This window comes from Erythrolamprus reginae, chromosome 3, assembly GCF_031021105.1.
Source record: "Erythrolamprus reginae isolate rEryReg1 chromosome 3, rEryReg1.hap1, whole genome shotgun sequence".
Classification (NCBI taxonomy): Eukaryota; Metazoa; Chordata; class Lepidosauria; order Squamata; family Dipsadidae; genus Erythrolamprus; species Erythrolamprus reginae.
Genome location: NC_091952.1, coordinates 97,461,449 through 97,478,393, shown reverse-complemented (window position 1 = coordinate 97,478,393; position 16,945 = coordinate 97,461,449). Strand labels below are relative to the sequence as shown.

Here is a 16,945-nt window from a genome sequence, read left to right as displayed (position 1 = left end):
TTCAAGATCCGCTCCCATCTGCTTAGGAAGATGCTCATGGGTAGTAAATCAACATAATCTCAATTTCAATCAAAGTCTCATTTAAAAACTGACCTTCAGCACCTCTTTCCTAACAGAACTCAAAACACTTCAAGACTGTGGTCCTGAAATCTGAAGTCAAACTATGAGAACATTTTTTGTAAAAAGGGAAGTAAACAATAAAACAGTATTTATACTTCCGATATCACTAGCACTTAAATTTATATACCACCGTATAGTGTTTTACAGAACTTTATGAGTGGTTTACAAATGTCATCATGTTGTCCCCAACAATTTGCGTCCTCATTTTACTGATGTCAGAAAGATAATCTGGAAGGCTGAATCAACCTTGAGCCACTCAGGATTGAATTCCTGGCAGTGAGCACAGTCAGCCTTCAATATTGCATTCTAACCACTGCACCAGATGTATTAACCCTATTTTACTAAAAATAAAAAAGGGAAAAGGGGGGGGGGAACCTTTCCCCAAATATAAAAAAGTGCTATAATCTAGCTCTTCAGAGATGTTATTACAGGCAGTTCTTAATTTACGACTATTTGTTTGACCTTTTGAAAAAAGTGACATTACAATTGTTGCAATATCTCCACCGATGTTCATGATTTGGGCATTTGGCAATTGACATGTTTTACATGATTTGCTTAATGATTAGGAAAAATTTTGAGACTCATTTAATAGCATCATCGCTCAATGATGGTAGTTCTGGTGCTGAGTTTGGTCATAAGTCAAATACCATTTGTATGTCACCTTCAATGGGGTTTCAGAGGCTGAAAAAAGTAGTTTAGGGTGATCCCACTCACAAAATGTTGCCTACTTCGGCTAGTGACAAAAGTCACCAGTTTTTCCTCCTTTTAGTCAGGTTTAATGTTATATCAGAAATCATTTCATCTCCCTTATCCATAACATAGATTATGTAACCATGGTATTTGCAGATTAAGTCACTTTTCCTATTTAGAGGGTCTCACATTAGATAACCACACACAAGCAACAGAGAAATCTACAGTTTAGCCCTCATTCAGTGAATCTGAGAAATAAACTAGAAAAATTGGGAGTGCATCTTTTTCACCTTTTAACAGTATATTTTGCACATTTTTAACAAAATTACCATGTGTGTTACAATAAATACACACTGGACAAAATGTGTCTTACAATAAATTACCATGTGTGTTACAATAAATACACACTGAACTTTTATATTATGTATTCTAGAAGTAGCTGGAATTAAGAATGAATACTTTTTTCTTTTTTAAAGAAAGTGTATGCTTAGACATTTTATCTGACTTATTTATTAATGTAATGCAGTGCAATGCAATGCAATGTAATATAATATTTAAATTAAGCCTTTAATTTAATTTCAAAGAATGGCAAATGGGTAATCAAATTCACTTACAGGTTTTCCTGGAGAAACAGCAGATTCTGGTTCTTGTGTATAAACTATTTCTTTGGTTACTGTGTGATCTAGGCTTCCAAGCTTGCCTTGAATCTCAGAAACCTTTGATGGAACAGACTCAACACCTAGATTGCTCAATTTTTCTGGGACCGAGCTTACACTATTTAGACGAGAACAAAATGGCATTGAAGTGTCTTCTTCACTGGTTGTCTCTGAGAGAGAAAAAATAGAAAATGATCAATCCCTCAATTACACCAAGTACTTTGCTGCCAGGCTTTTAAAAACATTTTGATACATTTTTAGAGTCAGACTAAAAATTAAGAAGACACCGCTGAACTTTTTGGCTTTTTAAATATATTTCAACATAAGTTATTTGATCTCAATTTCCACAATATAGATAAAAAATGATCAACAAGCATCATTTACTATTTACATTTTATAGTCCATAAACACAAAAGCAAATTTCACATCTTGAAAAAATAGATATACCCCTACATTTATCACTATCTCAAATATTTAGAGTTATATTCAAATAATTAGAACATTGTCAGAGAAGAATTGTCTTATTTAAACCTCAGATATTTATGGTAGTTTGATTTGCTGTTTTTGGTGAAGTTTGTGTTTAGATTGAAAGAGCTCTCTGAGGCCTTCAAAAATAATTCAGAAAGAAGGCTATAGAAGCCCATGAGATTAGGCAGGGGTTTAAAAAGATATTTAAGTCACTGAACATCAATGGTTTCACTGTCCAGAAGATCATCTATCAGTTCAGATGTTAAAAAGAAAAAACCCTTACAAAGGGCATAATTACTTTTTCCTATGATCATATATGAGAATATACTGGAAATTTTAGAGAAATACATTTCTATATTATTATTTTACCTATTATTTTACTTAATATTCATTTGCTCTTATATTGAAAATTTACCTCTCCCTTAAGTAGAACTATTTGACACAAGTAGTAAGCTAAAACCAATCATTTAAAAATTTGGGATAAGTATGATGTTTGAATGCAGCTTTTGTAACACAATCAGGTCCTGAATACACAAAAGCTATTTTCTGAAATGTAATCTTACCTTGCACAAGTACTTTTGTTAAACAAAATAACTTGGATAAGGCAAATGTTTCCCACATAATCAGCACATTTTGAATAACAAGGTTTAGAGCAGGGGGTCAACAAACCATGGTCCATAGGCCAAATCTGGCCTGCCACTTCTTTTTGTATAGCCCACAAGTTAAGAATAGATGGACAGATAGGCAGCAGATTGTTGGAACCAAGCCTCAGCTGAACTCTCATGATAAGGGATGGGAGTGAGGATGGGGTGACTTAGGCCAGTGTTTCCCAACCTTTTTTGAGCCGCGGCACATTATTCACATTTACAAAATCCTGGGGAACATTGAGCGGGGGCGGGTGTGTGTGTGTAAAAAAAAGTTTGGACAAAAAATATCTCTCTTCCTCCCTTTCGCTCTATTTTTCTCTCTCCCTCTTTCTCTCTCTCTCTCCCTTCCCTCCTCTTTCTTTCCCCCCCTCTCTCTCCATCTCTCTTTGTTTCTCCCTTCCTTCCTCTCTTTTTTGCCCTCCTTCCCTCTCTGTTTTTCCCTCAGCCTCCTTCCCCCCTCTTTCTCTCTCTCTCTTGCTTTCTCTCTCTTGCTGTCTTTCTCTCTTTCTCTCTTCCCCCTCTCTCTCCCTCTCTCTTGCTATCTCTCTTTCTCTCTCTCTCTTTCTCTCCCCCCTCTCTCTCCCTCTCTCTTGCTATCTCTTTCTCTCTCTCTCTTTTGCTTTCTCTCTTTCTCTACCCCCTCTCTCTCCTTCTTTCTCTCCCCCCTCTCTCCCTCTCCTCTCTCCCTCTCTTGCTATCTCTCTCCCTCTCTTTCTATCCCCTCCTCTCTTCCTCTCTCTACCTCTCTTGCTATCTCTTTCTCTCCCCCCTCTCTCCCTCTCTTTCTCTCTCTCCCTCTCTTGCTATATCTTTCTCTCTCTTTCTCTCCCCCTCTCTTCCTCTCTCTTTCTCTCTCCCTCTCTTGCTTTCTCTTTCTCTCCCCCCTCTCTCCCTCTCTCTTTCTCCCAGCAGCCGTGGGGCGACGGCAGGGTGATCAGCTGTGAAGCGGAGCTACAGAACGGAGGCAGACGGCGGTGGCTAGACGCCGTACATTTCTGGCGTTGCGCTGGGCATGGACGTGGGGCAAGTGCCAGCCACGCAATTCCAGCATTTCCAGCCGCCGCCGTCGGTGCCTCTGTTCCTCTGTTCCGTAGCTCCGCCTCACAGCTGATCACCCTGACGTCGCCCCACGGCTACTGGGAGAAAGAGAGAGGGAGAGGGGGGAGAGAAAGAGAAAGCAAGAGAGGGGGAGAGAGAGAGGGACCACCCTGCCACCGCCCCACGGCATGGCTCCTGCCCGCTGCCGCCATCATCCTCCCGCTGCACGCCACCCTCCCGCTGCCGCTGCCCTCACACCAAGCCCCAAAGCTCACCTGCTGACAGGGAAGCTCCAGCTGGGCGGAGCGCCACAGCTGCTGGAAAACTTGGAAGGCGCAAAGAAGCAAGCTCAGCTTCCGGTCTCACAACTTTTTTCTCTTCGCAAAAAGTTGCGAGACCAGAAGCTGAGCTTATTTCTTCGCGGCACACCTGACCATGTCTCGCGGCACACCAGTGTGCTGCGGCACACCGGTTGGGAAACACTGACTTAGGCAATAGCAGCAGCCTAACATTGAACCAAGCTAGCCAATGGCTGCTCTTCCCATTAAAGCAGATAGGGGAAGGGAATCTGGTCCTTTAAAGAAAACGTTTGCCAACTTTTAATTAGAATCCCACCAAGTTAAATGTTATACCGGTAGTTTCTACCTTTTTGATCAGATTTCTGATCTCCTGCTCCTTTTTTATTTGCTTTTGTTTTATGTAGTTCTTTTTCCCAAGCAGCTAGTGCTTGTTTTTCTATCTGACGTATCTCTGCTTCTTCTGCATCTAAACGTCGCTTCCACTGCAGCAGCTCCTCCGCATACTGACGCCGATATATCAGTTTTTGCTCTCGCTTGGTCAAGAACCTGATGAAGAAACAGGGGAAACTGTTCACTATTGTACTGAGATGTAAATATTCAAATTTCTATTATGCTATTTGGTAAAAGGGTTTCAATCATATTGCTGCTGTGATTAAAAATGTGAGTCCTAATTTCTTTTGCTACCCCCCCCCAACTCTGAAGTAACACACACATACACACACATACTATAAATAAAGTTCTTAAATTCTGTCTCTGTTATTCAAGAAAAAAATATTTTGTTCTGTTTAGACTAATGTTTAAGCAGTATCACTAGAAAGAAGCATTAAGGCTACTAGGCTTCTGAAAAACAGTTTTAGATCAATTTAGAAAGAAAGCTTCAGGGGTTATCATTTAGCAATGGAGAGTTATTCTTCCTTAAAATTGGATGCTTTTTAAACCACTGTAAAAATCAGGACATACTTCTCATTAACAACTGTAAATCAGAAATTGCACATCAGGCTCTCTCTTTCTAGATACCATCCCCATTCTGCCTATTATAGTGGTTTCCCTTCTCCTAAGCTGTACTGAACTGATTTGCATCCACCTATAGCAATACAATGTCTTCCATCGTTCCATGTGACTTAAGCAACAAAGTAATTATTCTAAAATGGTAAATTATGAACAAGGTATTAAAAATGCAAGTTAATGACAATGTAAATATAATCAAACTGGAAAGCACAGGAAATTAATATCGTACAAATGAATAGAGCAAATTTATAATAAATAAATACAGTCTGAATCTTTTAAGAAAAAAGAAAAGTGAAAAAAATCCAATAGTACCTCCCTTTGGTATTTTAATTCATTTTAAATAGTATCTTAATACTTGCCATCATAGAAAGTCACATTATCTAACCCTATGGTCTCTGATAACTGAGACAGAGATTGCAAAAAGAAAATTAAGTTAATTTAAAAACATGTGTATAAATTAATGAACACATGATTTTCTACCAATCTTTCTAATCCTAGCATTGACTAACCCTACATCATGTATTCATAATTTTCAAAGAACTGTTGAAGGAAGTCAGTTGGGGGCTCAGACTCTTATGAAGTAAAAGTGGTTACCATCCATCCATGTCCAATTTAAATGAAAGTACTAGTATAATAAGGTTATATGACATTAAGGCAGTCAAGTGTACTAAACCCTTGTACTCCTAACAGATGAGCTCCCTGTTAAAGTCACTATCTGCTAACTTATTTAGTATGCCTAAAGAACTACCCATTATGTAGTATGATATACTTATTAAGCAAACCCACTATTTGCTGTGGACTGATTTTGTCGAAAATGGGAATTAAATGATGAATTTAGCACAAATATCACAAATCACGGTCACATGATTATAGGATACTACAAACAGCCAAAAGTGTGGGCTGTTTGCTGAGTGCCTAAAATGTCCTCATGTGATTGTATGGCATGGGGCTGTTGGGAAATTAGAGCCAGGTCATAGGTACCCTCTGCAGGGTCCATTTTAACTTCAGTCAGTTGCTAAGTTTGTAAGTTGAGGGTTATATGTAAAACACTATTTCACACACTGATTCTAAACAGCAGGGGTTCTATCAAAAACAGAAAGTTTTGCTGATGCAATGATGATGGTAAATTGAAAATGATTTCTAAGATTGAATATTGAAGCATTATATACAGCTAAAATTTCTGCAGAGTCTAAGATGTCCATCAGGAGCTTTCATAATTCAAGGGACTGGTTTGAAGCTAATAAATACTGAAATATTCTAATGAACCACAGCACAATCTGAAAACAACCTTGCCTCCAATGTTTTTTTAAAACTCATATACTGTCACTTACAACCAGTGAAAGATAACAAATGGACAATTGAGAATACAATTGAGCATCAAATTATACTACAAAATATAAGGGAACACTTCTGCCACTTTGTTGGCTGGATTTGAATGGTTTAGTGTAATCAGATAACTAAACAATTCAACTGGAACCCAATATTTCCAACAAGGCTCCAGTACAGAGATAACATAAAAACAAGACAGAGACAAGTATGTCTTATATATGATATTTTTCACATGCAAGCAAAGGTGAGTTCCTCCCGGTTTACACGGGTTCTACAGAACTGGTAGCAAACCCCTGGTGACATCACGGAGCTGGTTCTGTTGGTGCCAATTTGTGTATGATGCAAATTTTTTTGGGGGGGATTTTAATTCCCCCCTCCTTCTGTGCATGTACAGAAGCCAAGTTTCCAGCACTGCGCTTGTTCCACCCTCTTGCTTTTGGCTTTTTGGGGTCGGGGGAATTTTTTTTGGGATTTTCAGCACTACACATGTGCGTGTCCGTGCAGCAGAGGAGGAAGCAAACCAGCAGCGAGGTGAGTTAGAAATCACCCCCTGCATGCAAGCATACTAGCTTTCCATACATGTTGGGGAAGAAATTTCACATTCTATGTATCTTCAAGTTAGAAACAGGAGAGGGATCTGATAAAAAGGAACTTTCACATAATTATCACTTTTTAAATTCTTTTTCAAATAGATACGAAATAGATAAGATTCAAATAGATAGATTCAAATTTCCTTGCCAATGATAACAGAAATTGTCTGATGATTTAAGACTTCATCTAGTTATGTGTAGCAAAGGTGAATACAAGCATTCTTTTCTTGGCTACTTACAATCTCTATTTCTATATAAGAATTTGTCTACAAATAAACTATAAGGATGAAGTCACTAATTTTCATCTAATCAAATTTATGGGGTCTACTGTGGGACCAGAAATATTCTTGCAAAACAACCCCAAACCAAACAACCTCTGCAATGATGTACATAATGTCAGATACTTTTCTTTGTAGTGTTATTTTACTGTAGCAAGTGTGATTAGAATTGGGGCAAGCAGCAAATAAATATCTATCACCACATAGACACTTCACATTGGCTCATTTAGGATCTGAGACATAAAGCAACTTATTAAATATAGAGCTATATCTTACTATTCTACAGTAATCTTTCCCAAATCAGAAGTTATTCCAAACCTTACTCTCTTTGTATATTTACTCTGAAATGCTCCAAACTTCCTTCCTTTCCTTTCCAAATACAAATAAAATTCTTAAGTTTTATTATTGGTTAATCACTGCAATATACTGTATATTTCTACTACAAATACAAGATATATTTTTGCAAATTCTTGTAGAAAAAGCTTAAAACATTCCAGTAGTTTGTGAGGTTTACCACTGGGTTTTAAAGAAAAATGAAACCAGTGCCTCAGATTCTCCACACTCACTAAAAATCAAAAGTCTGAATGCCAGAGATGTACGTTATAAAGTTTCAAAAACTGCTGAAGTAATAGCCAATTAGCTATCAAGAACAAAGGAAAATCTATGTAGCTCTAGCGTTTTCTTCCACATTAGCTAACAATTTTCTCTCCATTCTCTTCTCTGTTTTTTGCATCATAAAAACTCATGAAAACACTCCAAGTTATTTCACGGAAGATGCAATTACTGAAAACAACAACCATAATATTCTGAATTCTGACTTGAATTCACTTCTATGGATTTGAATTCTTGCTTGAGAAAGAAGAATTTCTACTGTTATGGCCTCATACAAAGCCAATTTAAAAAACAATTTAAAAGAGATAAAGGATGCAACTGAATAATTTTGTGCTGCATATAGTTAAAGGTATTCAAAACAGATTTTCCTAAGAAATAGGACACTAAAAGACAAATTAAATTTCAAATCCTTTGTCTAAAGTTCAATTTTCCAAAACTGTTTTTGTGTATGACCAATCATTAGACTGGAAGAAACTTTAGGGATGTTCACGTCCAACCCCCTGCTCAGGACAGGAGAAGTCTATGTACTATTCTGGATAAATGGTTATCAAAACTTTTCTTGAAAACTTTCAGTGATATAGCACCCACAAGGAGGCAAGAAATTACTGTCAAGAAATTCCTACTTATTTCCAGGTTGAACCTCCATCTGACAATTATCCACCCATTGCTTCTTGTCCTTCTCTCACGTACTATGGTGAAAAAAATTGATGCCCTTTTCCCTGTGACAACCCTTCAAGTACAGTGGAACCCCGACATAAGAGCTGCTCTACTTAAGAGCAACTCGAGATAAGAGCTGAGAGGGGAGAGATATTTTTGTTCTACTTACAAGCCCAAATTCGAGATACAAGCGCCAAGGAGCTGTCTCTTGAAGCCAAATGCTAACTTCCGTGTTCGGCTTCAGGAGACAGCTGCGAAGCGGCGCGCGTGTTTTAAAAGGTTGCAGCCGGCCTGGGGGGCTCGGGGGGGTGCTTGCAGCTTTCTTTCTTGCTCTTTTTCTTTCTCTCTTTTACCTTCCCTTCCTCTATTTCTTCTTTTCTTTCTCCTTCCCACCTTCTTCCCTCCCTCCCTCCCTTCAGTCCTTCCTCTCTTACTCTCCCCTTTCATAAGTTTCCTTGCTTCCTTCCTCTGTTCCTGTCCCTTTCCCCTTTCTTTCTTTCTTTCTCTTTCTTGCTTTCTTTCTTTCTTGCTCTTTTTCTTTCTCTCTTTTACCTTCCCTTCCTCTATTTCTTCTTTTCTTTCTCCTTCCCACCTTCTTCCCTCCCTCCCTCCCTTCACTCATTCCTCTCTTACTCTCCCCTTTCATAAGTTTCCTTGCTTCCTTCCTCTGTTCCTGTCCCTTCCCTCTTTCCTTCCTTCCTTCCCACCCTCCGTCCATTCATTCACCCATTCCTCTCTTGATCGCTTAAAGCCGGTCCCTGGTGCAAAAAGGGTTGGGGACCTCTGTCCTACAGGATTGGGTGGCAGAGAAGTTGAACATATGTAAATTTAAAAGTTTAAGAAAGTTTACAAGTTAAGTGAAAGAAACTTCATTATTCATTTATATGTACATGTACATTTCTTCATTAAAAACATGTCTTTCTGCATAATTTAGACTAACTTTGTGAGTTTTTTGAGGGCTGGAACCAATTAAAATTATTTACATTAATTCCTATGGGGAAAAGTCATTCGAGATAAGAGCTGCTCGACTTAAGAGCCCAGGTCCGGAACGAATTAAACTCGTATCTCGAGGTACCACTGTATTGGAAGACTACTATCATGTGTCCCCTGTTTCATTAAGTTAAACATACCAGTTCTCTTAAGTGTTTAGCCTCCAAACCCATTATTATCTTTATTGCGCTATTTAACCGGTTAGAGATTGCCAGCTATCTATGCAGAAATGCCTGACTTTATACGGGGAAAGGAAGAGTTCTAAAAGAACTCCTAATCATTTAAAATTGAACAGGGCATGCTCAATCAAAGAATCTACCATTGAAAAGGGTAGAAAGTTACCTGACCAATTGGTTGTAGATATACAGCTGGAATTTGGGATGGAGGTTGGGAAAACAGACACTGAGAGAAGCCCAGTGGTGAGACGTAAAGACAGAGAAGAAGTAGTGAACAGGAGAGCAGTGTCTACAAAATAAGGAGGAAGAGTTTTAAGCCGATAGCAAGAAACAGACAGAAAGCAAGAGCAGGAAAAGGTCTAGCAGAGTTTTAAATGAATCTCAAGTGTCAAACAGCATCATCCATCAACAAGCAGGATCTTTCAAACTGCAACAGAAAATAAGCATCACTTAAAATTCTTTATTCCTTGTCAATTGCTCCCCCTTTCTTATACTAGCAATTTTACCTTATTATGGTATAATGCTATATATAATTCTCCAGTTGTTTGAAGAACTGCATTTAAAGGCAATTCCAATTATTCATTTAATAGTGCATTTTAAAAAGCTTATTACATAATTTTAATTAATTACTCCAAGGTTTCAAGTTGTGCTGTATTTATTGTATTTACTGATTTATATAGTAGCACTTATATATACTGCTTCATAGAGCTTTTACAGCCCTCTCTAAGCGATTTACAGAATCAGCATATTGCTCCCAACAATCTGGATCCTCATTTTCCGACCTCAGAAGGATGGAAGGCTGAGTGAACCTTAAGCCTGTGTTCAACTATTGTACGTTAGACGAACAAAATCCAAAAATCAAACAAAAACACTTTTAGCTCGTAAGATCACTTAGTTTAAAAATGGTTCAAATCTTTATATAAACGTAAAAGACTTTATAAGCTGTCATTTTGCTTCCATTTTCATATATTGCTTCATAGCACACAGCATGTTGAATGCAGAAAAGTAGCAAAAATTAAGGAAAAAAAATAACTGAAAAGGTTGTTAAGAGCATAGAAGCCACTACTAGCAAAAGATAAGATTAAAACTAATATCAAATGAGATTAATTCTTTGACAGAGCATGCTCCTATTCACATGCAAACCATTCAATTGCCTTTTTGTCTTCATTATTCAAAGATCAATTATGATACCCCCCAGAATCTATTAGCCAAAATCTTATTATCCAACTCACCCTCACCATTTAATCTTTTAAAAAGATATACTAATTTTTAATATATTCTTCCCAAACTAATACAATATCATACCTAATTATGCATTATTTAGCATTTATATCTGTATCTTGCTTTCTATCCTCACTCTAAATGCATGTTCAAAAGATTTGCTAATTGGAAATATTGGTAATACATTTCTTTTAATAAGCAGAGAACTACTGTTCTTCCATAATTTAAAAACTAGAGATTACTTTTACCACCACATTATTTTTGTTCTATTATAGACTGAGATCCTTAAAAAAAATTGTGACTAGAAGTCCCAAGCTCTTAAGATATTATGAAAGTTACAGAATTTCCATGTTTTCAGAATAATTTCTTGAAGGGTTGTGAAAATTGACAAAGATTCTACTATTGAAACCCATGAATATATACCAATATCCTGTATGTATTTTAAAAAAAACCATGCAAGAAATAAAAACATTTTAATGTGAATTTTTGGCTACTTGCTATCTTGTACAGTGCTACATCTTTCTTTTGTTGTGAAGGAAATATTAATTGCTCATTCTATACTATAGAGAGGTATTACTACAAAAACCAACATCATGCCCAAATTGTGAAAATTTAGCTCAAATTCCAATATTCTATAGAAGGAATCCATTTTTCTCCTGATGACATCAAATTTTCAGCATAACAATGTATTTTGATTGAAGATAATTCAAAAAGAAAAACAACTTTTTTAAAAGATATATAGAAACATTACATTACAGCAAGCATTCTGCATTAAAATAATATAACTGTATATAAAATTCCTGTCTGTAGCTGCTGCACCAGTTGCAAGAAGGGACACATACATAGATTCAGTGATAGTACATATACTTTGCCCTATGTTCATTTTCTACTATTACCAGTTAAACATTTCCGGTATTAGGAACATTAGTTTTTCACACTTATTCCTAATGGAAGGGCAATCTATATTAATCTATATTTATTAATCTATTTAAGCTACCAAACCACCATCAGGACTAGGCTGAAATTCCACAATAGTTGTTGGAAGCCATTTCTATTGGGAATAAAACAAAATACAAATTACTTCTCATCCATTCGTCTCCGCATTTTCTTTAATTTCTGCATGATACTACTTTTCCCAGAGCTGGAAATGGAAGAAGCGCTACAGGCCTCTGCATCAGTTTGCTGAGGGCTTGAGGAATCTGTTTGTTTTTTATCATCTTCACTGTGATGTTCCTAAAACAAAGAAACAAATAGAAATCACTTAAGACGTCAGATGAAGACTGTACTAGGTTTTAGATTTGCCATATACTCAAATTTGGCAATGAAAATTTTCTTCAGATTTCTGTAGAAGAGTTATTTCTAATGCTGATAAAAAGGTTGAGAGTTATCAAAACAGGAAACAAAGAACTTTTTGTGAATTTAGAAGCTTTCTGGACAGAATGAGTAGTGTAGAAGCAAATTGACAAGAGTTTTGCCTCTCTATGTATAGGTTTTTAATTTGAAATTAAAGCTGGAAATTTTGCAGTATAACCTTTTATAAAAATTATTAAACCACGGGTTTTTGATTCTTGTTCTCTAGATCAAATGTTTCCAATTCATTGTTCTCCGTGGAACAAAGTCTGACACTTTGAGGACTACCTATAGATCTTCTTTATAGGTAGTCCTCATTTAGCCACTGTAACTGGGACTGAAATTTTTAATGCCAGGCAATATGATCATAAAATACAATGCTACATGATCATATGCATTATTAAATGAGAACCTCATATTAACTGCAAGCTTTGACTTCTGGCTAGCTTCCCTATTAATTTTGCCATGGAAAGCTGGCAGGAAATATGGGCCAGTTGCTCATTGCAATCATGTGATGGTAGATGCTGTGACAGGTGGAACTTCAAACGTCACTCCTAAGTGCTATTTTTTCAACAGAACTCCATTAAATGAATGGCCATTAATAGAGGACCACCTGTATTTTATTTTATTTTTAAAACAGAAATTTTAACTTCTAAAACCTTAGAAAAATGGCTTTTTTAAAATAAAAGTTGCTGGTAACTAAAATACATATGTAGAGTGAGAATGATGATGTCGTATCACTTTCATAGTTAGGGTTCTTGTATCAATTATACATACAATAAAACCAACATTAAAGGTTAGCCCCAAATCTAAGATTATTACAGCTACAATTGCTACACTAAGAAAAATAAAGTTCATTTATTCTTTGTATTCTAAGAATGTCACAAATTTTGTTCTTCAAATGAAAGGCTGTTTATTTTGACAATGTCAACTGAACATATAAAATAAGCAGAATAACTGCATTGTAACCTATTACCTTGTTTTCTCCTGCAGACTTGAGTTTTTCCTGTAATTTCATAGTGGTCTGGCGTATCCGTTCAATTTCTTCCTGCTGTTTAAGAATAAGGTGCCTTTCTTTCCGTGCTGCCTTATTAGCTGCTTGAAGGCGCTTAATTTCTGCCTTTATGGGTAAACGGGATAAAATAAAACAAAAAACAAGCTGTTTGTCAAAGTTCCAGGTAGCATCCAAACTAAATCAGAATCCAAGTCAAAGTGCGCCTCAAAGTTCCAATTTATTGCTGGAGCCATCCTGGCAGCTACATTGAGAAACCTGAATCTGAGTTTCTACCCGATTGAAAGTTCAATCCCTTGTCCCCCACCCACAAACATATCATGCTGCCTACTCAGATTGTGTCACTGTGGCAAGTCCTTCCTCTGCTTCCACCCACGTGGGTGGGCATAGGATGGCCTTGAACCACTTGAAAGAATGCTGCGTGGCTGCATCTGTTCTCTTATGAAAATCACCCCTCCCACGTTCCCATAAACATTAGGCCTTCTATAGATAGTGTGGCAAGCCATTTATTTATCACCAACTTCTGCACTGGCTTGACAGGTGGCCTACCCTTTTTAAAAAAGCATATCCTACAGTGAAGAAAGAGATCACAAGGGGTTAATCAGTTTAACCACCCCTCCTTCCCCCAGGGGTATCCTTGGATTCAGTAAGAAGATCAAATGCCCAATACAATCTAAACATCAGGTTGATTATGAAACTAAGCATAATAATAATAATAATAATAATAATAGTAATATAAGCAGCCTACAAGTATCTGGGCATTTTATAGTTGGATAACTTGAAGTATGGATAAGTTAAAAATATGATTAGTAAAGAATACCATCGAAGAGTGGAAAAAACTGCTAAAGACACAATTGAAACACCATCAAAGCCATCAATACCGGCACATTAATACCTGTTGAAATTATTAACTGGACATAACCTCATCTGGATAGTTAGGATTGAGAAAAAAAGCATGTGAATTCACTATGCAAGACATCCCTCTAGTGATATTGATAGATTATATCTGCTTTGCAGAAATGGAGGCAGCAGTTCATATTTGAAGAAAAAAAGTTTGCATTGGCTAATTAAGTAAAACACAGCCAAGAACAAGGATTGAAGCAAGTAAAAAACTGTAACTTACTGAATGTACAGGAAACAAAATGTGAATGTTGAAATAATGCAATAAAAATAAAAGCTGAATGCTGGCAAGGTAAAGTATTACATGCTAAATTTCAAAAAGATTTGAGGACAAAGTGGATAAAGAGAAAATCCAGCAATGTAGCTTATAACTGGAGTCTGGAGTATTAAAAAATGAAACTGAAGTCTTGATTTTGCCTGCTCAAGAGCAAGCTAATGCAATCAATGGTAGAACTGAAAAATGGTCAAATGATTCAAAGTGCATATTGTGCAAAGAATTGTCTGAAATGGTATACAGTTTCCTTTATGAGCAGGGGGTTGGACTAGAAGACCTTCAGGGTCCCTTCCAATCCTGTTATTCTGTTAAAAAAAGAGTAGATCATATACTCAATTTATGTGTAAGAAGATCACATAAACTGATTATAAACAATGATATAACACAGCTGCCAAAATGCTTAACTGGAACTGTAAAAATGAAAAACTGATAACAAAAGGTCACACTAGTTGAATCTGCACATACTTTACAATGCTATATTATAATATCCTAGGTTCTTGAGAAGAATTCACATGAAGATCAATACCAGCTAAAGAATGGTTGTACAGTGATCCCCCGCTCTTTGCGAGGGTTCCGTTCCAGGACCCCCCGCAACGAGCGGGTTTTCGCGAAGTAGCGCTGCGGAAGTAAAAACACCTTCTGCGCATGTGCAGATGGTGTTTTTACTTGGGGGCGGCGCAGGTGTTTTAAAACGTCCCCGCCGAGATGGGGGGCTCGCTAGCACCCCCCTAACCCGGGTTGGGGGTTCGGGGGTGTGCTAGCGAGCCTCCCATGTCGGCGGGGATGTTTTAAAACACCCGCGCGACTTTCCAATGAGTCCCGAAGACAAACGCGTTGTCTTCGGGACTCATTGGAAAGTCGCGCGGGTGTTTTAAAACATCCCCGCCGACATGGGAGGCTCGCTAGCACACCCCCGAACCCCCAACCCGGGTTTGGGGGTGTGCTAGCGAGCCTCCCATGTCGGCGGGGATGTTTTAAAACACCCGCGCCACTTTCCAATGAGTCCCGAAGACAACGCGTTTGTCTTCGGGACTCATTGGAAAGTGGCGCGGGTGTTTTAAAACATCCCCGCCGACATGGGAGGCTCCCTAGCACACCCCCGAACCCCCAACCCGGGTTTGGGGGTGTGCTAGCGAGCCTCCCATGTCGGCGGGGATGTTTTAAAACACCCGCGCCACTTTCCAATGAGTCCCGAAGACAACGCGTTTGTCTTCGGGACTTATTGGAAAGTGGCGCGGGTGTTTTAAAACATCCCCGCCGACATGGGAGGCTCCCTAGCACACCCCCGAACCCCCAACCCGGGTTTGGGGGTGTGCTAGCGAGCCCCTCATGTCGGCGGGGATGTTTTAAAACACCCGCGCGACTTTCCAATGAGTCCCGAAGACAACGCGTTTGTCTTCGGGACTCATTGGAAAGTCGCGCGGGTGTTTTAAAACATCCCCGCCGACATGGGAACCCCCAACCTGGCTTCTGGTAGAAGCCTTCTCTCTTTTTTTTCGTGCGCTTGGCGAGGAAAGGCAGGCGGGGAGGAGGCGACGGGGCCAAAGGGGGCCGAGGGAAGCTCGGCTGCGGTCGAGAGAGAAACGGCTTGGGCTCGCCGCAAGAAAAAAAAGAGACAGGCTTTTAGTTTTGGCTGCGGGGGGAGGGAATCCCGCCGCAAGGTAAGCTTCGGGGCGGGGCGGGCGGGGCCCTTTTGTGCCAGTCGGGGAGGCGGTGGCGGCTGCAGCAGAGGCGGGCGGGGGAGGCCGGCCCGCCGGAGGGGCGATGCGGGCGGCGGAGACAGGCGAGGTCCCGGCCGCCCCCCGCCCACTTGGCCCCAGACCGGTGCAGCAGGAAAGGGACGGAGAAGGCTCACTGGCAGCCCTTGCCCATCGCCGCGCCTTCGCTTCCCCCCCTCCCCCGCTGGATCCGGCAGCGTGCTGAGGGGAATTGCCGCGGACTGGAGGCAGTGAGGCAGACCGGCTCCGAGGCGAGCGGCCGGAGCTGCGCCCTCCTTCGCCCGCCAGGTGAGGCGAAGGCGAGGGGCGCGCGGCTGCAGCGAGGAGCCGAAGATCCGGGCGGGGAAGACCCAGGGAAGGTTCCTTCGTCCGCCTAGCAGCTGATCTGCTCGGCAGCGCAGCACCAGCGAGGAGCCGAAGATCTTCGGCTCCTCGCTGCTGCTGCGCTGCCGAGCAGATCAGCTGCTAGGCGGCCGCTCGAGAGCAAGAGGGGGAGAGATAGAGAAAGAGAGAGAAGGAAAGAAAGAGATGAGAGAGGGAGGAAGAGAGTGTGAGAGAGGAAGAAGCAACATAGAGAAAGAGGGGGAAGACCCAGGGAAGCCTCTGCCCGGCGGGGAAACTCCACCATCTACGCATGCGTGGAAGGGCACGCATGCGCAGATGGTGGAGTTTACTTCCGGGTTGAAAAATCGCGAATTACCCTGTTCGCAATGGTCGGGGACGCAATAACCGGGGGATCACTGTACATTTAATGATTTACAGTTGTTAATTTAGATGTGCCACAGTGTACAGTCCTCACTTTTAGAATACAGTATATGATGAACAACTGTATTGACATTTGCTCACCATTTATTTTACAATAATACAAATCAAATCAAATCAAATCAAATAAATAAATAAATAAATAAATGC

General features: G+C 39.6%; 1 protein-coding gene across 6 annotated transcripts in view; it reads right to left on the bottom strand.

Annotated features, from left to right (window-relative positions):
• Positions 1-16,945, bottom strand: part of CEP350 (centrosomal protein 350) — a 115,418-nt gene that overhangs the window by 27,944 nt on the left and 70,529 nt on the right. For all 6 annotated transcript variants that reach the window (XM_070746270.1, XM_070746269.1, XM_070746274.1 and 3 more), the window contains 4 exons: positions 13,106-13,249; positions 11,861-12,012; positions 4,265-4,464; positions 1,425-1,636 (listed from right to left, as the gene is read on the bottom strand). In XM_070746270.1, coding sequence (XP_070602371.1) covers positions 1,425-1,636; positions 4,265-4,464; positions 11,861-12,012; positions 13,106-13,249 — 708 coding nt within the window. The remainder of the gene's footprint in view (positions 1-1,424; positions 1,637-4,264; positions 4,465-11,860; positions 12,013-13,105; positions 13,250-16,945) is intronic.